Consider the following 26,608-nt stretch of genomic DNA (forward strand, 5'->3'; position numbering starts at 1 on the left):
AAATTATTAACCACTTCCCTGTAAAATACTTGCAAAATATGTATGAAATTTACCTCCAGATGTTTGTGCGCTTGGCTTTCTCAGTTACTCTCTGTAGTATACTGCCTGGCTCTGTAACAGAACTACACCAGTGTGGTCACATGGTCCGGCTCAGCCAATCAGGGCGCAAGAATTGATCAACAAATATGGTGTCACTTCAGGTCATGATCTGAATCGAAGACAATTTCATGGTGGAATAATTGGATTTGCATCAAATTATGGGCAGCAGAGATGATATAAATCACTTGAACATTGAAAGTCAAGTTTTTTTTTTTTTTCTGGGATCGACATAGCCAGCGCAGACCGTCTGTGTAAGCGGAGAAAACCGCCAGTCGCCGGTGCTTGTGGATATCTCTGTCTAATCGGTACAGGTCCTTTTCTCCATCTTTAGTGTCTAACCTTTCATATAGTTCATCATATGCCTTTTCCTTTACTTCTGCTCTCTTTGCTTTCCCTCGGATCTCCTTGTATTCTTGTCTGCTCTCTTGAGCTCTCTTTTTATCCCAGTTTTGCTTTGCAAACTTCCTCCTCCTTATACTCTCCTGGACTTCCTCATTCCACCCTCAAGTCTCCTTGTCTTCCTTTCTTTGTCCTGATGTCACTCCCAGCACCTTCCTAGCTGTCTCCCTCACCACTTCTGCAATAGTTGTCCAATCATCTAATACCTCTTCACCCAAAGTCTGTCGCACCATATCCCTAAATTCTGACTTGCAATCATCCTCCTTCAACTTCCACCATTTGATTTTTCTCTTTCTTTATTTTCTTTACCTCTACCATCATCCTCCCAACCACCATCCGATGCTGCTTAGCTACACTCTCCCCTCCTATCACTTTGCAGTCTCCAATCTCCTTCAGATTGCATCTCCGACATAAAATATAGTCCACCTGAGAACACTTTCCTCCACTCTTATATTATGTTACTCTATGCGCTTCTTTCTTCTTCAAGTATGTATTCATCACAGCCATTTCCATCCTCTTTGTGAACTCCACCACCATCTGCCCTTCTACATTTCCCTGCTTCACTCTATACCTACCCATGACCTCCTCATCACCCCAAGTGGTTTTTGGTATCTTTTCAACCACTTCATCCAATTCACCCCAGAATTCTTTGTCCTCCTCTATCTTGCACCCCACTTGAGGGGTATATGCACTGACAATGTGCATCATCATCCCTTCGATTTCCAGCTTCACACTCATCACTCAGTCACTCACTCTCTTTACCTCCAACACACTCTTCATTCAGGATTCATTCAGGATCCATAGCATTTCTCCTCTGATCCACACAATGACAGAAAAGCTTGAAACCACCTCAGATGTTCCTGGCCTTACTTCCCTTCCACTTTGTTTCTTGTACATACAGGATGTCAGTCAATCTCCTCTCCATCATGTCAGCCAGTTCTCTTCCTTTACTACTCATAGTGCCAACATTTAAAGCTCCAAGTGTCAATTCCACTCTCCTGCCTTTTCCTGCATTACCTAAAAATGACATTTCGGGTAGTTTTTTTTCGAGGGATTACAAGATACTTCTCTGTAAGTGGAGCCATTCCAATGTAGCCACTTTAGGATCGAATACAGTTAGTTCATAGTGCCTTACAGTTATACGCTCCAAATACTGTAGTTTGGATTCGGATGGTAAGGCAAATCAAATAATTTCAAACCAACTCTATGTTTCATTCATTTTTAGAGAGACAATTTTGAATGACTTATCTTTGATGATTTTTGGAAAGTCAAGACATGAACACAGCCAACTCCAAAAGTATTGGAACAGTTCTTTTGTTTTTGCTGTACACTGAAGACGTTTGAGATCAAAAGATGATGATAAATAAGAATTTCAGCTTTTATTTCCTGCTAAAAGCTGTGTTAGATCTAGATGTGTTAAACAACTTAGAACATGGCACCTGTTTCTTTGAACCCACACATTTAACAAGTGATCACAAATATTGGCACATGCGACTGAGATACAGTGGGGCAAAAAAGTATTTAGTCAGTCACCAATTGTGTAATTTCTCCCACTTAAAAAGATGAGAGAGGCCTGTAATTTTCATCATAGGTATACCTCAACTATGAGAGACAAAATGAGAAAAAAAATCCAGAAAATCACATTGTCTGATATTTAAAGAATTTATTTGCAAATTATGGTGGAAAATAAGTATTTGGTCAATAAAAAAAGTTCATCTCAATACTTTGTTATATACCCTTTGTTGGCAATGACAGAGGTGAAACGTTTTCTGTAAGTCTTCACAAGGTTTTCACACACTGTTGCTGGTATTTTGGCCCATTCCTCCATGCAGATCTCCTCTAGAGCAGTGATGTTTTGGGGCTGTCGCTGGGCAACACGGACTTTCAACTCCCTCCAAAGATTTTCCATGGGGTTGAGATCTGGAGACTGGCTAGGCCACTCCAGGACCTTGAAATGCTTCTTACGAAGACACTCCTTCGTTGCCTGAACGGTGTGTTTCATTGTCATGCTGAAAGACCCAGCCACGTTTCATCTTCAATGCCCTTGCTGATGGAAGGAGGTTTTCACTCAAAATCTCACGATACATGGCCCCATTCATTCTTTCCTTTACATGGATCAGTCGTCCTGGTCCCTTTGCAGAAAAAACAGCCCCAAAGCATGATGTTTCCACCCCCATGCTTCACAGTAGGTATGGTGTTCTTTGGATGCAACTCAGCATTCTTTCTCCTCCAAACATGACAAGTTGACTTTTTACCAAAAAGTTCTATTTTGGTTTTATCTGACCATATGACATTCTCCCAATCCTCTTCTGGATCATCCATATGCTCTCTAGCAAACTTCAGACGGACCTGGACATGTACTGGTTTAAGCAGGGGGACACGTCTGGCACTGCAGGATTTGAGTCCCTGGCGGCGTAGTGTGTTACTGATGGTAGCCTTTGTTACTTTGGTCCCAGCTCTTTGCAGGTCATTCACTAGGTCCCCCCATGTGGTTCTGGGATTTTTGCTCACCGTTCTTGTGATCATTTTGACCCCACAGGGTGAGATCTTGCGTGGAGCCCCAGATCGAGGGAGATTATCAGTGGTTTTGCATGTCTTCCATTTTCTAATAATTGCTCCCACAGTTGATTTCTTCACACCAAGCTGCTTACCTATTGCAGATTCAGTCTTCCCAGCCTGGTGCAGGTCTACAATTTTGTTTCTGGTGTCCTTTGACAGCTCTTTGGTCTTGGCCATAGTGGAGTTTGGAGTGTGACTGTTTGAGGTTGTGGACAGGTGTCTTTTATACTGATAACAAGTTCAAACAGGTGCCATTAATACAGGTAACGAGTGGAGGACAGAGGAGCCTCTTAAAGAAGAAGTTACAGGTCTGTGAGAGACAGAAATCTTGCTTGTTTGTAGGTGACCAAATACTTATTTTACCGAGGAATTTACCAATTAATTCATTAAAAATCCTACAATGTGATTTCCTGGATTCTTTCCCCCCATTCTGTCTCTCATAGTTGAAGTGTACCTATGATGAAAATTACAGGCCTCTCTCATCTTTTGAAGTGGGAGAACTTGCACAATTGGTGGCTGACTAAATACTTTTTTGCCCCACTGTATTTCTTGTTGTCCAGATGTGCTCTGTTAGATGGATTGTTTAAACGATTAACAGTTCTGAATGTCTACTCTTGGTTTCAGCCCTGGGTTTCACCTGTGAAGATCAGAGAGCTCTCTATGGGAGAAAAGCAAACCATTTAGAAGCTGAGAAAAGAGGGAAGCTCTATCAGAGCCAGTGCACAAGCACCACACACAGCCAATCCAGCAATTTGAAATGTACTGAAAAAAAGAAAGAAAAACCACTGGTATACTAACAACCAGACATCAAACAGGTCAGCCAGGAAAAACACCAGCAGGCGATGACAGAAGCATTGCAAGAGCTGCAAAGAAAAGCCCCAAAGCAACAATCAGTGTCATCACCAACAGTCTCCACAGGGGAGGAGTGAAGGCATCAGAATCCAGTATTCAAAGAAGACTTTGAAAACAGAAATATAGCTGCCATACCAGAAGATGCAATCTGTTCCTGGGCTCACTAATTTTTATTGATGATGTAACTCATGATAGTAGCAGCAGAATGAATTCAGAAGCTGACAGAAATATTCTGTCTGCCAATTTACAGAGACATGCATCCAAACTAATTTGGAAGAACTTTGTCATGCAGCAAGACAATGACGGTTTTAGACTATCAAGTCAATCAGCAGACCGTAACCCAATTGAGCATGCATTTCAAATCCTGAAGAGGAGGATGAAGGGAGAAACCGCCCCAAAACAAACAGCAACTGAAAGAAACTGCAAAAAGCATCATAAAAGAAAAATGCAACAGTCTGGTGATATCAGTGGGTCGCTAGTTTGATGCAGTTATTGCAAGTGAGGGATATGCAACAAATATTGAGTGTTACGCTATCTACATTCACTGGATATAAGCAATCACACACTCTGATAGCCTAGTAGTAGAGCAGCCAATCAGCTCATATACCATGAGTAGAGAAAAACAAAATGGTACAGTGTGTTGCTGAACCAACCGAGGACGAAATAAAAACTCTACTTGAAAACAAAACCCAAAAATTATCACGTATTTAAAAGAAACTGAAATAGCTAAAAGAATATAGTCCCCCTCCCAATATCTCTTGTTCCACACTCCAGCCTAGTCAGTAATTCACCTTTAAGTTGGTTTGCCAACTGCCAAAAAACCCTAAAGAAGAATAAAACTCCAAAAAATACCAAAAAAAGGAAGCAACAAAATATGGAATAAAAGTATTTGATGGTAAGAATGTATCTTTTTTATTTTTCAAGAATTATTATAGAATTTTTCACAAATTGCTACTGTCATTTTGCTGGTTTGTTTACATTCTAAGCAGAAATGATTTTGTCGGACGTTTTGTATGAAGTTTTTATTTATCGAATTTGCAAAAAACAAAACTAAAAATGCTCTGCTTCTCAAAATCCAGTGAACGTGGACAGAATAAAACAGTTATTCCACTCAATCTCGTCGTACATGGCTTATAGCTAAGTCGGCCCTACGTGCCTCACGGGCTATCAGGTCATGTATGACTTGAATTTTGTGGAATAACTTAATTATTTACGTTAACACTATCCATTCCAATACTTTTGCTCACCAAAAAGTTAGGTGGTCAGCCACCTAAGGTGTCATGTTCTAAATTGTTTAACATCAGGAAATGAAAGCTGAAATTCTGATCTCTCATCTCATATTCATCTTTTGATCTCAAACCCAAATGTCTTGTGTTTAGCAAAAACAAAAGAACTGGCCTTGTCGTTCCAATACTTTCGGAGGTGACTGTATTGGCCTAGATATGTAGATGTGTGTATATATAACATTGATCCTGAACATGAGAAGGGTGAAAGTATAAACTTTCTATGCTTGCAGTATGTGAACCTGTTCAGGAGTTACTGCCCAGTGGAAAAGGTCATACTCTGAGGCAGCAACCTTCAGTAAAACATTATATGTAGAATGATGTGTTTGCTTTGTGAGTGTTCACACTATGTTTTGTAAACTAGGTAATTCCACTTTAATATCCACTAAATTTGAAATAAAACTTCTTCTTTTGGCTGCTCCCAATTAGGGGTCGCCACAGCGGATGTTTCGTCTCCATCGCTCCCTGTCTTCCGCATCCTTCTCTACCACACCTGCCACTTTCATGTCCTCTCTCACCACATCCATGTATCTCCTCTTTGGCCTTCCTCGTTTCCGTATGCCTGGCAGCTCCATCCTCAACATTCTCCTTCCAACATGCTCTGCATCTCTTCTCAGGATGTGCCCATGCCATCTCAGTCTCATCTCTCTTAGCTTAATTCCCAAGCTCTCCACATGTGCCGTCCCTCTGATGTGCTCGTTCCTTATCCTGTCCAACCTTGTCACTCCCATCGCAAACCTTAACATCCTCAACTCCGCCACCTCCAACTCCGCCTCCTGTCTCTTCGTTAAGGGTACGGTCTCCAATCCATACATCACAGCTGGTCTTACTACTGTCTTATACGTCTTACCTTTCACTTTTGCTGGGACTTTCCAATCACAAATGACTCCTGAAATCCTTCTCCAACTGCTCCACCCTGCCTGCACTCTCTTTCTCACCTCACTATCACAGCCCCCATTTTCCTGCACAGTTGACCCCAAGTACTTGAATTCACCAACTTTCTTTACATCAGCACCTTACATCTTCACTACACTCTCATCCCCATTCTCATTGATGCACGTTTTGCTCCTGCTCACCTTCATTTCCTCTTCATTCCAATGCATCCCTCCATCTCTCCAAACCCAGCTCAAGCTCCTTTCTACTTTCACCACATATCACAATATCCTCTGCAAACATCATGTTCCATGGTGACTCTTGCCTCACTTCGTCCATCAAGCTATCCATCACTATGTCAAACAAGAAAGGACTCAAAGCAGATCCTTGATGGAGTCCCACCTTCACCTTGAACCATTCAGTCGTTCCAACTGCACACCTCACTGCTGTTTCACTGTTCTCATACATGTCTTGCACCGCTCTAATATACTTCTCATTCACTCCACTCTTTCTCATACAATACCATAACTCATCTCTCGGCACTCTATCGTATGCCTTCTCAATTTGAAATAAAAACACTGCAATAAAAACACATATCAGCATGGATTGTATTCTGGTTACAAAGTTTTGGTTTTCCTCGACATTGTGGGTTACAAATTTAGTGGACTTCATAAAACTGAATCCAAACAGTCGGATTGATTCTTTAATTAAAATGCCAGAATGCAATCTTGTGATGGAAACTGTGTGTCATATTGTGATCAGGTGAATTCAAATCAAGATTTTTCTCTACATTTCATTTTACATTATGCGAGCGGATGAAGTGTGGTGTTCCGTATAACACTGTGTGTAAACCTGTGAAGAAACTGCACACGACTGCAAAGTTAACACAGAGAGAGTGAGAACATCTTATCTGAAATTCCAAGACTGTTGTAGCTGATGCAAGATACAGTATTGTTGAGGATGCACTTGTTTAACCCTGGAGTGAAACTGAATGGTAGTTTGGTTTGCATTAACAGAATAATCAGTATGCATACATACATACTGCAGGTAAAAACTTCAGATTCACGTGTTTAGGATGCCATATTTTAGAATTAGTTGCTTAATGTAAATCTGCAGAAAGCTTTTCAATATTTCAAGCTTTTCAATATTTTTGGCTTATTCCTTAATGAAGTAAAATGAATAAATTACTGTCATTTATGGCAATATACTGTATTTTCAGATGTCTTTCTTATTTTTATTTATATATATATATATATATATATATATATATATATATATATATATATATATATATAAAAATACATATTCGTGAAGATGTGAAGTTTATCTTCGAGTGGTAAATATATTCACGAGTGACACATGTGCCTCTATTATTGGCACCCCTGGAAATGATAGTGAACGCAATGCAACTGAAGCATGTTTCCCATTTAAATTGTACATTTTTGAGTTGACTGGAGTGTGTAGGAACTTTCAAACTGTAATCCATAACCTCCTGATTAACTGGGGGACAAATATGAGGTGACACAGAGGACAAATTCTCTTACCGTGTGTCCGAAATCGCTCACTCGTTCATTACTCCCTATACACGGAATTAGTATATAGAGGGCTATATAGTGAGCTCATTGGTAAAATAAAAAAAAAAAAAAAAAAAACAACCAAAAACCACTTTCGGACTCTAGTCCGTCACACTGGCATTTGCGTCATTACTGTCGCACAATTAAAACGTGCCATATCAGCCAGCTGGTGGGTTTTCAAAATAATAAATACATGCATGTATTTTTTTATAAATCCATATTATATGGAGCGTATTTCCCGCATTAATCAATACAAAGTAGCTGCATCTTTCAGTTTTTTAAAATCAAGGCTGAATACTTTCTTCTTTGCCGCTGCCTTTTATTAAATCAAATCTGAGACTTTTAATTTGATTTCTTTCAGCGTGACCGCAATGCATGATGGGATATATTGCTTGGTTAGTGACCATCGGTTGTACACTACTTTTCGTGATGCATTGTGGGATACTTTGAGTGCACTATATAGGGTGTAATAATCCTCACTGTTGTTTCGGACAGTGCTACAAAATGGTGTCCTCACTATATAGTGCCCTACATAGTGAGTAGTGAGTGATTTTGGACACAAGGCATATCATCCATCAATATGGGAAAGTGTGGCAGCAGGGGCGTGGTCAAGCGCCGGTCTGTGACAGGAAGGCGGAGTCAGGGAAGGTAAGTGGCAGAATCACTACACCTGACATGAATTAACCTGTTTGTGTGTGTCTTCCCAGTGACTGTGCCCTATTTAAGGAGAGAGAGTGAGAGCAGAGGGAGCTCTCTCCCCAACCAGACGACTTGAGTGTGTGCCTGCGTGTGTGGCTGAGAGAGTAAAATTTACACTGAAAAGTGAAAATAAAAGAGTTTTGTGAACTCAGTTCTGGCCTGCCGTCCATCTGTGCTCCACCCACCCATACGAACTGCTACAGAAAGATAAGAGAACACATACCAAATGAGGGAGAAGTGTGTTGGCCTTCATCAGTCAGGGAATGGTTATTTTAAAAAAAAATTATACATTATATATATATATATATATATATATATATATATATACACACACACACACACACACACACACACACACACACAGAGTGGTGCTTGAAAGTTTGTGAACCCTTTAGAATTTACATTTCTGCATAAATATGACCTAAAACATCATCAGATTTTCACACAAGTCCTAAAAGTAGATAAAGAGAACCCAGTTAAACAAATGAGACAAAAATATTATACTTGCTCATTTATTTATTGAGGAAAATGATCCAATATTACATATCTGTGAGTGGTAAAAGTATGTGAACCTCTAGGATTAGCGGTTAATTTGAAGGTGAAATTAGAGTCAGGTGTTTTCAATCAATGGGATGACAATCAGGTGTGAGTGGGCACCCTGATTTATTTAAAGAACAGGGATCTATCAAAGTCTGATCTTCACAACACGTTTGTGGAAGTGTATCATGGCATGAACAAAGGAGATTTCTGAGGACCTCAGAAAAAGTGTTGTTGATGCTCATCAGGCTGGAAAAGGTTACAAAACCATCTCTAAAGACTTTGGACTCCACCAATCCACAGTCAGACAGATTGTGCACAAATGGAGGAAATTCAAGACCATTGTTACCCTCCCCAGGAGTGGTCGATCAACAAAGATAACTCCAAGAGCAAGGCGTGTAATAGTTGGCAAGGTCACAAAGGACCCCAGGGTAACTTCTAAGCAACTGAAGGCCTCTCTCACATTGGCTAATGTTAATGTTCATGAGTCCACCATCAGGAGAACACTGAACAACAATGGTGTGCATGGCAGGGTTGCAAGGATAACGCCACTGCTCTCCAAAAAGAACATTGCTGCTCGTCTGCAGTTTGCTAAAGATCACGTGGACAAGCCAGAAGGCTATTGGAAAAATGTTTTGTGGACGGATGAGACCAAAATAGAACTTTCTGGTTTAAATGAGAAGCATTATATTTGGAGAAAGGAAAACACTGCATTCCAGCATAAGAACCTTATACCATCTGTGAAACATGGTGGTGGTAGTATCATGGTTTGGGCCTGTTTTGCTGCATCTGGGCCAGGACGGCTTGCCATCATTGATGGAACAATGAATTCTGAATTATACCAGCAAATTCTAAAGGAAAATGTCAGGACATCCGTCCATGAACTGAATCTCAAGAGAAGGTGGGTCATGCAGCAAGACAACGAACCTAAGCACACAAGTCGTTCTACCAAAGAATGGTTAAAGAAGAATAAAGTTAATGTTTTGGAATGGCCAAGTCAAAGTCCTGACCTTAATCCAATCGAAATGTTGTGGAAGGACCTGAAGCGAGCAGTTCATGTGAGGAAACCCACCAACATCCCAGAGTTGAAGCTGTTCTCTCCGGAGGAATGGGCTAAAATTCCTCCAAGCCGGTGTGCAGGACTGATCAACAGTTACCGGAAACGTTTAGTTGCAGTTATTGCTGCACAAGGGGGTCACACCAGATACTGAAAGCAAAGGTTCACATACTTTTGCCACTCACAGATATGTAATATTGGATCATTTTCCTCAATAAATAAATGACCAAGTATAATATTTTTGTCTCATTTGTTTAACTGGGTTCTCTTTATCTACTTTTAGGACTTGTGTGAAAATCTGATGATGTTTTAGGTCATATTTATGCAGAAATATAGAAAATTGTAAAGGGTTCACAAACTTTCAAGCACCACTGTATATATATATCTGCTCACCTGAAAATGCTCATTTCTACTGTTAGGGCAATAATAATAAAGTGGACACCAACTGGAACTGTTACAGACTCGCCTGGAAGAGGACCCAAGTCCACCTTACCTTTGAATAGTTTTAGACCAAACTTCGTAGCATTTTTAGTGCTTTTAGGAACAGGATTTTCTTTCATAATTTGTAATTCTTCCTCACTTGGGCGGCACGGTGGTGTAGTGGTTAGCACGGTCGCCTCACAGAAAGAAGGTTCTGGGTTCGAGCCCAGCAGCCGGCGAGGGCCTTTCTGTGTGGAGTTTGCACGTTCTCCCCGTGTCTGCGTGGGTTTCCCCCACAGTCCAAAGACATGCGGTTAGGTTAATATGGGACGGCCTTGGGCTGAGGTGCCCTTGAGCGAGGCACCTAACTCCCAACTGCTCGCCGGGCGCTGTTGGCATGGCTGCCCACTGCTCTGGATATGTGTGTGTGTTCACTGCTCATGTGTGTGTGTGCGCATGTGTGTGTTCACTGCTTCAGATGGGTTAAATGCAGAGAGGAAATTTCACAAGTGTGTGATAAATAAAGTTGTGCTTTCTTTCTTTCTTATGGTGACAAAGCGATTGGCCGCCATTTTGCTGAGTCGCTTGAGGTGATTATCGAGAAATAGTTTGAATTTCTCGACCAATCAGTTTGTGCGATTTCCTATAATCACCCCCGTATTTATACTCAAAAATATTCCAGGAGAGACTCAGTGCTGTTTTACTGGCAAGGGGAGGTTTTATAAAGTATTAAATGCAGGGGTGCCAATAATAGTAGCACGTGTTTTTGTTGAAAATATTTCTTGATGAGGGATTTGTGAGATGAAGTGACTTCACCAAAAGGGGGATTTTTCTCTAATCCTTTTTATTAATTTTTTAACAAGGGGTGCCAATAATCATGGAGGACACTGTGTGTGTGTGTGTGTGTGTGTGTGTGTGTGTGTGTGTGTGTGTGTGTGTGTGTGTGTTGGGCACTGTTTTCTATGGCTAAATGATTAATTGCTTAAAGGCTTATGGCAACAAAAAAGAGTAAATTATTCTCATGTGACGATAAGTTTTATTCATTTTTTTTAAACACTACTCGGGGTAAATAAATAAAGATTCTCGTCTATGCTAAAATTATTATTTTGCAAACCTACCAACATTCCAAGTATTAATCATTTAAGTAATTAAAATTTTATTTCCATTTTTAGAGAATATGATGGCACTGATGTTAGATCAAGGCCATCAGCTCACACTCACCTTCTGCCACATGTAGGCTTCCCGGAGTGTGATGATCTCATGTCCTCGGTGATCTCCCTGTACAGCACACAACACACACACGATCTTTTCATCCTGTTTGCAGTACAGTGAGCCCTCCTGTCCATGTTCCTTGCACCTCAGTCTTTCCACGGTCACTGTGTCTCTCTTTCCTGATTCAGACGCACTCTGCTCCTCGCCCTGCTCCTCCATTCCTTCACCTCCACCCCCAGCAGCCTCGGCCTCCTCCAGCTGGTTCTCATTTGCCTCGGGTTGGGCATTGATGTGAGCATTGGCATTTACTCTAGGTTCGGGTGGGGTGTAGGGCTGAAGCGGATGTCTGGTGCTGCGTGTGTGTTTTTCGGCATGGACCATGCAGAAGGCAAAGCGGCAAATCACACACATTTGCGTAGCCAGCTGCGGTTCATCTGGTTCACATGCGTCACATGTGCCGTCCATCTGAGGCAGGTCATCTTCATCACTGCGTCTATCGCAGCATGCTCCTGGAGGGTTCATATTGGAGAAAGGTAGAAGGAGGGGTAGCAGTCTGGGAAGAGAGAGAGAGAGAGAGAGAGAGAGAGAGAGAGAGAGAGGTCCCAGGGAAGCCTAGAGGGAGAAAAGAGGAATTTAAAAATAGCCACAACTCCAGGGACACGGTAAACACACACAGAACAAATGTACTTTACTCAGCTTTCCACAGCTGAGCCCAAGCTTGCTGTGCTAAATCACTCTGACTGTTCTCTCCTCCACTACTAACAAAAACAGAGAAACTGTAAACAATGCCTGAAGTTCTGAGATCATCCAACCTGCACTTCCAACAGTGCTGGAGTCAAGTTCACCTGCAAGTCAGTCTCTAAGCTTCTGTACAAACCAAGTCAAAATGGGGTCTAGGCAGAGGAACGGGCTCAAGAACATGGAGTCACCACTGAATATTTTATTTTTCGAAGGAACTCTGGTTCACATAAAGAAAGTATACAGCATGTTGAAGGAGTGTAAAGTGTTACTATTGACTGGTGGAGGAATCATATTTATGTCACTTATTTACACAGAGCTTGCAAAATTCAGTAACAGTCCAAGTGAACGTCTCAGAAACTGAAGTCTTAGTGGACTTTCAGGTCGGTGTCAGTGAGATTAGAGTACTTAGTATACTGCGGACTTTCCAACAGTGGTGGAAGAGTTTGGCTCGGAGCATCTCAAGTGCATCGAGTCCTACAAAGTTCTACTATTATAATACAGGGGGCTGCAAAAGTAGATATACAGTAATGAAAACACACAAAATGTTTTTATAGATTATACAAACATATCAATAATAAACATATTAATCCCTCAAATGTTCAAACTCTTTGCCCCCAGCATTCTCACACTCCACTAGTCGAGTGTGGACACCCATGCACACTCTGGCACAAAGGTCTTTATCAGCATCAATTTCCTGGCAAGCCTCCTGTATGAACTGAATCATGGCATCAACAGAACGTGGCTTGCGTGCGAAAACCCTATCTTTTACACATCCCCAGAAAAAGAAGTCCACAGGCGTGAGATCTGGCGAACGCGGTGGCCAGTCAACGGCTCCCTGATGTCCAATCCACCTGCTGGGAAATTCTTTGTCAAGTAGCGCATGCACATTGAGTGCGAAGTGCGGTGGTGCCCCATCCTGCTGAAAGTAGAACTCATCCTGCTGTTGTTGTTTGCGTATAATCCTACTGTATACCTACTTTTGCAGACCCCTGTATAATACCAGAACGTCAAAGACGTAGTGGCTCATCTGGCCTGCCGTTAAAACCACCATGACTACCAAAACATCAAACAGAACTGAAATGTGACAATGTGAGAGAGGACCAACCTCCATGACTAATTGTTTATGACAGAAAGGACTAAATTTTGTTCCCCACGGGAAGATCTACCCAAAACATAGATCAGAACTGAATTCGCATGATAAATGAGAGAGGAGATACAATTCCAGTCAGAAGAAAACGGTGTTGTAGTCGAGTCACTAAACCTCGAGTCCGAGTCCAGTATCTAGTCCCCAGTGTTCAAGTCCGAGTCAAGTCCAAGTCATTAAGGGTCCACTGTTGATCTGAGTCGTGTCCAAGAACAAGATTCCAACCGCACCATTTGACGGTGGCTGTTTGAGCGCCATTAACATTAGTTTGTTCCTGAACATGCCGGATGAACAGGTGAATGTGTGTTCTCTTTGTCAGGGAGTGTGAAGATGTTGAAGATGTGTGAAGAGTGTGAGATGGTTGGGAGACGGATGTAAGCACAGAAGGTGTGTTTATTAATACAAGTGAAGACAGGTAAACGATCCAGAATGGCAGGGAAAATCGTAAAACAGGCAGTAGGTCGAGCGAGGCACAAACAGGCTATCATAGACTTGGCAGGATCAAAGACAAGAAACAGGAAAATCAGGGATCGGGAACCCAAATAAGGAAATAAAGCTCAGTAATGTGTCAGCAACACAACTCAATACTTCACAAAGTAAGTGTGTTTTCACAGTTTTTATATAGGCACACTGATTGCGCCTTAATCCTGTGCAGGTGCGAGTCGTTTACGCCGCATGCAAGTGAGTCCGCTTGGCACACATGCACTGTCTTGAGCGCGCCCAAAAGTCTATCTGATGCACGTGCCAAGGTGTGCAGGTGTGACACTCTTGCAGGAAATTAGTACAAAAATTTATGTAGATATAAATACCTTATGCCAAATTATTATGGCGTGTTACAAAAAATAAAGAAAAAATCCGAGTCCTCGTCTCCAATTTATGAGTCTGAATGCAGCTAATGCACGAGTCCAAGTCATCAGCGCTCAAGTCCAAGTTGAGTCACGGGTCCTTAAAATTAGGGCACGAGTCGGACTTGAGTACTGCAAGTCTGGAAGAAAATGTGTTAAGTTGACCTTATTACTAATTTGTTAGCAAAAAAATTGACAATACAATGACCAAGTTTTGTGCAGAAGGCCTAGCAGGGCTTGACATTAAGGACTGCCCGATTGCCTGGGGCAAGTGAAACATGCATTCGGGCAAGTGGGATATGTGGGCAACCGGGCAAGTTGGAATGAGCATATATTACAAACTAGCACCACAAAAATTAGGCTTTTTAATATTTTATTTCAGTTCCTAAAAGCGTCCCTCACTACGTATCTGCCATTATGTCTTGGCTGTTTTCTTAGTCTCGGTTTCATTTACTGCTTTGCAAGTTATTTTATATACCCCTGCTGTTGTAGTATGGTACGCGCTAGCCTTAACGCCAGGCATTGCCTGAATGACAAAACGTTCGGGTAGAAATATTTTAGCGAGTTAGGCCCATCCGGGCACACCTATGGTTGGCTTCTTTAAGCATGAAAATGATTTTTGACTGAGTACATTACACAAAACAAGACGTATTAACCAGCATCCTCACCTCCCCTGTGATCGCCATTTTGTTTTTTTCTTCCCAATTTGTAACGGTGATTCCGATTGGCTCGCTTCAGGCACGAGTGCGCATTTGTGCTCGTGTTCTTAAAGTGGTGCATATAGTGTTTACCATCCCCCTATCAAGTAGCATTGGTGACCAGGGATTCTCAGCAGTCAAAAGAATCAAAAGTGACTGGAGATTGCACGCATGCTGAAAGAGAAGAGCAGGGAGGACTGGGAATCAAGCAGCAGTCATTTATTTACACCCAATACTAAAACTTGTAGTGTCCTAGCAGCCATCACAAAGATGTGGACAAAAAGCCCAGAAACTCCTATTTACCCAGGCAAAAACAGTACAGGATTTATCTTGTAGCGTCCTGATCCCCAGATCTTTAACCCAGCCACATATAAAAGTTGTACTCTTCCATGTTCTTCCAGGTTTTCATCTGTGTGTCCATGTAGAACGATGACTGCAGCACCAGGTAGTCTAAGATGTCAGGAACTCAACGGATGGATAATTTTCCAACTCATAATGAATGAATAACTTTATTTAAACACAACAAGTTGATCAGCAGAGCTGGTGGAGTGACGCATGTATAGATACAGATAATTACAAATACAAAAGGCTAAAAATATACACAATCTTTTGAGAAAAAAACTTTAAATCTGTTGATTATCTTTTAGTTATATTCACATTAAATTAATTAATAGTATGCATAACTATTGTCTTTGTATTTAGTTCCAGCTACAATATGATCACATTTTATTCTACTCGTCAAATTTGGGTGGTACATTTTTCTTTCATAGGAAAAATCCTTCTTTGTTAGCGTGTAAGGATCTAATCTCACTGAGTGGTTTCTATATCCACTTTTTTTAAGTGTACTTCTTGGTTTTAATAACTTGCTTTTAGACATGTTTACTACTTCTTTGATTCAGGAGCTTGGTTGCAAATTTGAATTCCCCTCCGGGGATTAATAAAGTAATTCTGATTCTTGTTTGCTGAACACAAACATGGCAATAAGTTCTTGTGTTAATGGACCAGACTCCACTTTTGGATCATTAATCCCTTGTGACTGAGAACACCCTGCATGAATGGTTTGGCTTCTGGCACATCCATACAGTTTTAAATACAATACCTACAATCTAAAAATTTGTTTTTATTGCATTTATTTAAATTCTCATCTGTAACAGGGAGTGATGTTGCATCCCATTAATACACTTTACAACAGATTATTAGATTCTAATAGAATAGATGAGCCAAAATAATTGGGGATCTTTTTTAATGGACCCCGACTCGGTATAAGTATGAACAGGTGGGCCTTAAAGCAGAAAAGGTTGAAAACCCCTGTTCTACAGGCCCAGATCTTGATGCATATAATGCTGAGAGGGCAGTCCACCTATGATGGACGGAGGGACAGCGTAAACGGTGTCCACAAGTTGCAGAGGCTGCACAGGAAGCTGATGTAGATGTGGAGGACATGTTGTTTAATTTCCTCCTAAACGCAGTGGCAAACTGAATGATAAGACAGTACTGCAGTACAGACTCCTGTTTTATAATGTTTTTAGTTTTATAATTCATCTTTGCAATATTGCTAGTCATTGTTATAGGCAAAACAAAGCGGGTTTTGTGTCCTAAACTCTATATAAAAAGACGTATTACGTACTTGTACCATACGCAGAAGTTTTACATATATGATATTGATTTACGTTTCATGTTTTCAGGACTTGTCTTGTTCTTCTGTTGCAGAAATAAATGTTTTTAAAAAAATAAAATAAAATAAAAAATTATATATATCATCTCATCTCCTTATCTCTAGCCGCTTTATCCTTCTACAGGGTCGCAGGCAAGCTGGAGCCTATCCCAGCTGACTATGTGTGAGAGGCGGGGTTAGGGTTGCAAAGGGGTGGAAACTTTTCGGGAATTTTGAAGGGCCCGGGAACATTGGGAATTTTCAGTTTTGGCATTTATTAAGTTTTAAACATTTTAAAACATTTCATCACCCAGAAAAACAAATTAAAACCCATGTTAAGCCTTTCTTTCAATTATGTACCGTTTTGTGCTAATTAAGAACAGGACATATTGCTAAAGGCCAATTAATAAAAGGCTTTTAGTTTTTCAATATTAGTATTACATTCCGATTTTTCAGTGAAAAATGATTATTCTCAATCTCAATTATCTAGTCCGAGGGACACTTAATAGAAATCCAGTCAAAATTGTCAAAGGTCAAATGCGCATTCCCAAGTTCCCTACCACAAAAATGTAGAAGGTCTTGTACCCTTTGGTCTACTACACATATTTTGAATATTTTTTTTGTGTTGGGGACCTCTCGAATCTGCATTTCAATAGATTTCTATTAAGTGTCCCTCAGACAAGATATCTAGTAATTTTGAATTGAATAGATTATTTTTCTAGAGTAGATCCTTTGGTAAGAATTAACTGGAAATCTAACTCATTGCATAACAAGTAGTGATTTCTAAAAATCTTGCAAAAACTCAATTTTGACCATTTTTATTACAAAATTTTACAAAACTTGAAGACTTGTCTACAGATTTAATCACAAAGGTATCACATCATAAAATAACAAGGAATATTAAAACAATTTAAAATTTAAAATTTCTAATGACTAGTAGTCTTGAAATAAGTTTTGCTGCTTGTAAAATATATTAGTGCCACTTTTTTCTTTGACTCTGGAGCAAGGCTGTTTAACGTCATTGTTTTAATAGCATTGTAGACCCTAATCGTTACTTCTAATCCAATAATTTGCAAGCAAATTACTTAACAGGATATGGTTTACAAACCAGTTGCAAAATGAAAAAGGAATTCAAGCTGTTGAAGTGTAATTAGTAAACAAAAAAGTTACAGGAACCAGTCTTCAAAATCATAAGTAGAGTTGAAGTTGCTTTTGAAGAGAAGCTCTCACAAAGTCTAAGGTTATTGTTTAATTCATTATACATGTACCAGGGAAAACCCGTATTGTTTTTGTAAAACATTTGGTGGTTATTAATTTTCTCAATTGTTTAATTAGTTACATGCTTGTTTTTGCTTGTATGTTCTTCTGAACAGAACAGAGACCCAGAGAAATATCCTAATCTGAATAAAAGGACCTTATTTTTGTGGATCAATTTTTAAGTAGAGTTGGTTTTGAAAATTCCCAAAAGTTTCCCAAAATTTCCATGGAAATTTTCCACTCTGAAAATTCCCAGGAATTTTGCAACCCTAGGCGGGGTACACCCTGGACAAGTCACCAGGTCATTGCAGGGCTGACACAGAGACAAACGATCATTCATGCTCACACCTACGGTCAATTTAGAGCCACCAATGAGCCTAACCTGCATGTCTTTGGACTGTGGGGGAAACCGGAGCACCCGGAGGAAACCCACGCGGACACGGGGAGAACATGCAAACTCCGCACAGAAAGGCCCTCGCCGGCCACTGGGCTCGAACCCAGACCTTCTTGCTGTGAGGCGACAGTGCTAACCACTACACCACCGTGCCGCCCCTGTATATATAAAAAATATATATATATAATAATTCGGGGGGGGTTGAAGCCAGGGCAAAAGGTGTCAAAACTTAGTGTTGAGGCCTGACACGCACTGTTTATACAGCCTTTATGCATGACATCACGCATCACGTGATAATTACAGCTGGGGTCAGACAGACACCGTCTTTCATGCAAGCAAGGCTTAATCCATCTTCGAATATGGTTAATTTGTGTGCTGTTTTGTTCAAACACAGAAATAGATAAAAGGCATTGCCGTCTCCCCGCCATCAAGAAAAATGTTAACAAATAGAAGCAAATGCTTCAAGAACAACGAGAAAACGAGTGGTGAAAGAATACGAAGAGAGGAGCTCAGCCTGAAAACTCCAGAGAAATTCACGATTGTATTTAAAATGTATTTTACGACAACAGAAAGTCGGAAGTGAGTATGGAAGAGTTTGCTTAAGAATCTCGTTTTATTTTTTTTCTGCTCGCATTCGAGTTAGCTCCTTCATGAAAGTGTTTGATTTTCTTACAGGTGAAGCCGCTTCCTTATTCGACACGGAAAACCCAGATTGGTTTCAAATAACTCGGACATAAAGCTGGGCATACACTGTGCAATTTTTTCAATCGCGGTATTCAGCTGCTGCTCACACTGTACGAGTGAATCACAGGGGTAAACAGCACGCAGCTTACGATTCCTGTTCTCACACTATACGATCCGATGCTCGGATGCGATGTTCGGATCCGACGCTCAGGATTTCAAACAGGTTTGATTTTCATCCGATCGATCGGGAGGAGGTTGTGAGGTGTTAATCGCTTGTCGTTACCCCATGTATACTACACGATCCGAGACGCACGATTGAGCCAAAACTCGGCCCGATCTCCAAAATAGTCGCACGAGTGAAAATCGTGTCAAAATCGGGCCAAAAATCGCAGAGTGTATGCCCAGCTTTACTCAGTAAAAAACCCAACAAGGAATGACATGCGTGATATATCCTGAAAGAACAGAACAGATTAAGAGCAGAAGCTTTGTTTCTGTGATCAGAGAGAGAAACACTGTCCTGTGCAAAATGTCACCATGGAGCCAGAGTGTAGTAATGACCCTACAGTTAGAGAGAGTTCTACACAAACAGACTGAACTTTACAACAGCTGCCTGCATGTGAAACGGAAATAAATCGACTAAGGCAGGAAAAATTATTTTGGATAAAATTATTATTGTCCGTTACATGCTTATCAACCTGTGTGACTCAGTTGTGCCTTTTGAATTGAGAATAAATGAAGAGGGAACTGAACATTAACCGTTTATTGAAATTATTATTACAAGGGTGATTATAGTTACTATATGACTACAGCTACAACTGGAATGCGCGGATTCTGTTAGCATTTATAATTATTGTACCATCCACTATTAGATAACATTAAAATAAAATCTTACAACATTGTACAAATAACACTTCAGATCTTGTTTTAACAATAATAAGCATCACTGTATAAATGATAGAGTGCAAATAGCTGTGGAACCAGATGTCCGTGGAGTTGTTGAGACATGGAGGGGCAGGAATATCATCCAGCCCACAGTCGGAGCCCTTTGAGAGTAAATGCTTTGGCTTTTGCAGCACTCTGTCCCCAAAAGCTGATGTCGGGAAAAAGTCTTTACACAAAGAATGTTTTCTTGCTTTTGTAGTTTTTAACTGTTCTTCCGTAATGGGACTCTTCAGGAGTAAAAAGGTATATTCCAACATGTAGCTAATGCTAACACTAGGCCACAAATCTGCACCGTCACTCCAGTCGTTTAGAAGAATTTTGTAAGGATCATAACTACTAGTAAACTCTAATTTCCGCGTATAGCTATCCTTTGCTTCTTTCTGACTAAGATTATCCAAGTAATCCAGCAGTAGAGCTTTTTTAGCTGGAGTTTTCTTCGGACAACAGCAACAGACGCCGGACATCTTCGCTTGGCTTCAGTATGTGAACAAAGTGCGCTTGTCAGCTCAATGTGTGATCTTCATTTTATGTTGCAATTTGCAACTATTCTATGGTTTTCCTAAAAAAAAAAAAAAAGTAGTACTCGCAAAATAGGGGGTAAGTGGGTTTAAAAGTTAATGTTGAGCCCTGTCTAGTTTTTTCAAATAAAACAATCGGAACTGAAATCCACTAAGAAAATTCCATTGAGACACGATTTAACTGAAAATAAACAAAGCTGTAAACAAATGTTTACAACAGGAAAATCAACAAATGAATGGCCAAGTTTTGTACCTCAAGGGAAGATCGACCCAAAACATCGATCAGAACTGAAATCAGGTGAAAACTGAGAGGAGACACAATTCTAATCAGAAGTCCCAAAATTCATTAAATTGACCTAATTAGCAGTTTGTTAGCAAAAGATTGACAATACAGTGACCAAGTGTTGTGCAGAAGGACTAGTTCTTTCAAACGAAACAATCAGAACTGAAATCCATTGAGAATACAGGGAGGAGATACGATTTAACTGAAAATAAACAAAGTTGACAGGAAAATCAACAAACCAAGTTTTGTTCCTCAAAGGAAGATCTACCCAAAACATTGCTCAGAACTAGAATCAGATAAGAAAGGAGAGAGGAGATACAATTCTAGTGAAAGGCCTGGAAAATTCATTAATTTGGCCTAATTGCTAACTCGTTACCAAAATAATTTGGCAAAACAATGCCCATGTTTTGTGCAGAGTGATGAGTTCTTTCAAACAAAACAATCGGAATGGAAATCTGTGGAGAATTGACAGAGGAGATATGATTTCACTGAATTGTGGACGACGGACGGACGGATGACGGATGTTTTGATTTGTAGTGGAAATATGCTTTCACGAGCTGTATATAGTAAGTACACACTCAAGCATCAGTCTCCTTCACAAATCCACACAAACACACTCCTCATGACTGTGCATGACTGAACAGCGCTTTGTGAATGTTTACTCCTTAAACTTAAAAGACGCACGCACATCCCTGGCTTTTGTAACGACACATCTTTGTATTATTTTAAATGCACTTTTTTAATAATTCATAATGGTTACTAAATAATATGCTTCAAAATGATATAGGTAATAAGTTGTGACTTTAAAGGGTTAAAACCCTCAGTGTCACCTCCAAAGACTCATGCCCCATCCCAGATGTTGCACATGTGGTCTCATGGTACTCGTTATGGTTTGCCCACAAGGATGTAGGGTGTCTCATTTCTCATGTCCCCTCTACGCTCCTTTAACTCACATCAAAGATCACTCTTCAGCGACCTCTGACCAAAGACACTTGCGATTGGCTTTGAGGACCAATCACATCAGATAGATTTGATAAAAATAGAGAGCAGCAAGGTGAATGAAACAAGAAAAAAATCTGAGAAAAAGATACAGTTTCATTATTAACAAGTGTGCTCTGAGAGCGCAATATCCCCCACTGGCAACTAGGTCGTAACTCTGGTAAAATGCAACTGAATTGAATAAAATTACAATATGCATATTACCGACATACAACAAAGAATCCTGCCAAGTTTCATGAAATTCCTCCAAAAATTGTGAGAGGAGTTGATTTCAGAAGGTGAGCACCCTTCCCAGGATGGACGGACGGACGGACATCGCCACGACATAATCCCCCTTCGGGCCTTTCAGCCAGCGAGGGATAAAAATTGTGAGGGAAGTTGATTTCAGAAAGCAAGCACACCTTGATGAAATTGCCAAAGTACAAGTTTGCTAATAATCACGGGCATAACTCTGGTAAAATTTGCCCAAATTAAACAAAATTTCAATCTGCGTATAACTGTCATATAACAAAGCCTTCTGCCAAGTTTGGTGAAATTCCTCCACAAATTGTGAGAGGAGTTGATTTCAGATGAACGTACTCCCTCATGAAATTGTCAAAGTACAAGTTATTTAATCAAGGGTCAAAACTCTGGTAAAATTTTCACAAACGAAATTAAATCGCAATATGCACATTACCGTCATATAACAAAGGCCTTTTGCCAAGCTTCGAGAAATTCGTCCAAAAATTGAGAGAGGAGTTGATGTCAGAAGGCGAGCACACCTTCATGAAATTGTCAAAGTACAAGGTTGTTAATCAAGGGCCACAACTCTGGTAAAATGCAACCGAACTGAACAAAATAAGATGCATACTACCAATATATAACAAAGCGTTTCATGAAATTCCTCCAAAAATTGTGAGAGGAGTTGATTTCAGAAGGTGAGCACCCTTCCCTGGACAGATGGACATCACCACGACATAATCCCCCTTCGGGCCTTCTGGACAGCAGAATAATAAAACTTGTCATTAAGTAGCATCAGGGTCAAACAAACTCAGTAAAACAATTGATTAAACAGAGTACGGTCACTTATATCTACTTAGAGCAGCGCAAAGTGAGCAGAATGAAGCTCTATATTTAAGAGATTATAGTAATGCATCGACCCGATTTTTGGTGGCTTTTGCGACTGTATGACGTACGATCGATAAATGTGTACCACTACAGGGAAACTGACTGTAAGTACAAGGCAACATATCTCAAAACACTTGACCGTCAGATTAGGAAATTTGTATCTTTATTTACATAAAACAGATGGGTTTTTATCCAGCGCTTATTTTTAATTTGCTTTTCAAAAAATCAAAGTCCTTCCCACACCATGTGGCGCATAGCGCGGCACCGATCCCCGTTTCCGCAGCCCTCGACCTCTCGCCTATTACGTAGCTAGGGTTAGAGTGGGGGGCTAGTCCTCTGGTAACCACGAGAGTTTGACTCCCCACTTGCATCTGTATTGCAGCGTGCCTTGCCAGACGGCAGTAGGTACCATTTTTATGATGGCCTTTGGTATGACCCGAGCATGAATAGAACTCGCGATCTCCCGATCAAGAGGTGTACACGATAACCACAAGGCCAACTTGCAGGTTTTGAAAAAATAATTTAGGATTATTTACTAACACATTTTATAGAAAACATCGATGAGAAAAAAAAACTTTTTTTTTTTTTTTATAGCAGGCAATGTATCTTTGCATTGTATGTTTTTTTACCTGAACGATTTCTTACTCTGCACACTTGTGTAAACATAATCGTTGTATAGTTCAATAGCAATTATGAGCATCTTTCCTTCGGTTTAGATAACCTAAAACTACCACAGATCGATATCAATGCGTTCTTATGTCTGATAATATTCAATTGTAACTACAGTGGTGCTTGAAAAAGTTTGTGAAGCCTTGAGAATTTTCTATATTTCTGCATAAATATGACCCAAAAACATCATCAGATTTTCACCCCAGGCCTAAAAGTAGATAAAGAGAACCCAGTTAAACAAATGAGACTAAAATATTATACTCGGTCATTTATTTATTGAGGAAAATGATCCAATATTACATATCTGTGAGTGGCAAAAGTATGTGAACCTCTAGGATTAGCAGTTAATTTGAAGGTGAAATTAGAGTCAGGTGTTTTCAATCAATGGGATGACAATCAGGTATGAGTGGGCACCCTGTTTTATTTAAAGAACAGGGATCTATCAAAGTCTGATCTTCACAACATATGTTTGTGGAAGTGTATCGTGGCACGAACAAAGGAGATTTCTGAGGACCTCAGAAAAAGTGTTGTTGATGCTCATCAGGCTGGAAAAGGTTACAAAACCATCTCTAAAGAGTTTGGACTCCACCAATCCACAGTCAGACAGACTGTGTACAAATGGAGGAAATTCAACAACTGTTACCCTCCCCATGAGTGGTCGACCAACAAAGATCACGCCAAGAGCAAGGCGTGTAACAAGGCGAGGTCACAAAGGACCCCAGGGTAACTTCGAAGCAACTGAAGGCCTCTCTTACATTGGCTAATGTTAATGTCCATGAGTCCACCATCAGGAGAACACTGAACAACAATGGTGTGCATGGCAGGGTTGCAAGGAGAAAGCCACTGCTCTCCAAAAAGAACATTGCTGCTCATCTGCAGTTTGCTAAAGATCACGTGGACAAGCCAGAAGGCTATTGGAAAAATGTTTTGTGGATGGATGAGACCAAAGTAGAACTTTTTAGTTTAAATGAGAAGCGTTATGTTTGGAGAAAGGAAAACACACAATTTCAGCATAAGAACCTTATCCCATCTGTGAAACATGGTGGTGGTAGTATCATGGTTTGGGCCTGTTTTGCTGCATCTGGGCCAGGACGGCTTGCCATCATTGATGGAACAATGAATTCTGAATTATACCAGCGAATTCTAAAGGAAAATGGCAGGACATCTGTCCATGAACTGAATCTCAAGAGAAGGTGGGTCATGCAGCAAGACAACGACCCTAAGCACACAAGTCGTTCTACCAAAGAATGGTTAAAGAAGAATAAAGTTAATGTCTTGGAATGGCCAAGTCAAAGTCCTGACCTTAATCCAATCGAAATGTTGTGGAAGGACCTGAAGCGAGCAGTTCATGTGAGGAAACCCGCCAACATCCCAGAGTTGAAGCTGTTCTGTATGGAGGAATGGGCTAAAATTCCTCCAAGCCGGTGTGCAGGACTGATCAACAGTTACCGGAAACGTTTAGTTGCAGTTATTGCTGCACAAGGGGGTCACACCAGATACTGAAAACAAAGGTTCTCATACTTTTGCCACTCACAGATATGTAATATTGGATCATTTTCCTCAATAAATAAATGACCAAGTATAATATTTTTGTCTCATTTGTTTAACTGGGTTCTCTTTATCTACTTTTAGGACTTGTGTGAAAATCCTATGATGTTTTAGGTCATATTTATGCAGAAATATAGAAAATTCAAAAGGGTTCACAAACTTTCAAGCACCACTGTATATAGTCATGATGTAAAGTGAAAGCGCTGGTTCACTGCTGTCCACCAGGCACTGAGCAGAGTAACACCATAATAAATGTCGTGGTGTTGTTTCTGGTGCATAGCATGAGGAGTCAAAGAAAGGAAGCCATAGCCTAATGGTTAAAGAAGCAGCTTTGGGTCCAAAAGGTTACTGGTTTGATTCCCTGGACCAGCAGGACTGGCTGAAGTGCCCTTGAACAATGCACCTAACCCCCAACTGCTCTCCGAGCTGCTCTGGGTATGTTGTACTTCGCTCTGGAGAAGAGTGTCTGCTAAATGCCTGTAACGTAATAAATAAATATGCATCGTAACTGTGAAGTGCATCTCATTATTGGTATCACTGTCACAAGACAATGCAGCAGTTTACTGATGTGCAATACATGACACTACACAATTCAATATTTCATATGCTATATTAATATACGCAGGTACAATATAGAAAATCGCGCTAACTGATTTTCAAGAAAGAGTCAGAATTTCGAGCGACTCAGCAAAATGGCGGCCAACTGCTTTGTCACCGTAAGTGAGGAAGAATTACAAATTCTGAAAGAAAATGCTGTTCCTAAAAGCACTAAAGATTCTATGAAGTTTGGTCTAAAACTATTCAAAGGTAAGGAGGAATTGTGATTTATTTGATCCATTTCAAAACAAAGCATTTTATGTGAGTCGGCATCGATAAGTGACACAAGTCTGTGCCGCGCCATTATTACATTTGCATGCCGCTTTTGAAGATTGAAATAAATAATTTTTTAAATACGATCTTTTTTTTTAAATAAATCACCTGTGTATTTATACTAAAACAATTATCCACCTTCGGCTCAGTGAATATCGGTGATTATTATACATACGGACCACTCTTTCCATGGAATAAAAACATGTACAGTATTATATTCCCTTCTAGTGGGTTTATTGATGGCATGCAATATCGTTATCATATCGCTTATCCTCTGTGTATTATGCCACTCTACCCAATGGAGAATGAACATGCAATATTGTTACAATATTGCACATTGTCAAGACAACACGACGTCCCACATTGGACACGTAAAACTTCTGTGTTAGCAAGTGACAGTGACAATTTGTAAACAAACATGGCTGCAAGGGTTGCTACATTAAAAATGGAAGATTTTGAGAGAATTTTGGCTGCCAGGTTGGTACGTTGTGTGTAGCTGTCGATGGTGAGTTTAAAAGTAACTAAGTAAATTACACAGGGAAAATAATAATAATAATAATAATAATAATAATAGGCTTGACTGTGCTAGCGTTGGCCTTTGCTAACACTATACCGGCTGGAAGGTAATTAGACTGCAGCGCTAACAGCACCGAGTTGCAGGTAAGCTAGCGTTGGCCTTCGAGAATGCTGA

At 40.3% G+C, this 26,608-nt stretch overlaps 1 protein-coding gene across 1 annotated transcript in view; it reads right to left on the reverse strand.

Annotated features, from left to right (window-relative positions):
• Positions 1-26,608, reverse strand: part of trim44 (tripartite motif containing 44) — a 179,578-nt gene that overhangs the window by 125,803 nt on the left and 27,167 nt on the right. Inside the window, exon 2 of the mRNA XM_060914990.1 lies at positions 11,574-12,176. Coding sequence (XP_060770973.1) covers positions 11,574-12,086 — 513 coding nt within the window. The 5' untranslated portion in view covers positions 12,087-12,176. The remainder of the gene's footprint in view (positions 1-11,573; positions 12,177-26,608) is intronic.

The sequence above is a fragment of the Neoarius graeffei genome, chromosome 2, assembly GCF_027579695.1.
Source record: "Neoarius graeffei isolate fNeoGra1 chromosome 2, fNeoGra1.pri, whole genome shotgun sequence".
Lineage (NCBI taxonomy): Eukaryota > Metazoa > Chordata > Actinopteri > Siluriformes > Ariidae > Neoarius > Neoarius graeffei.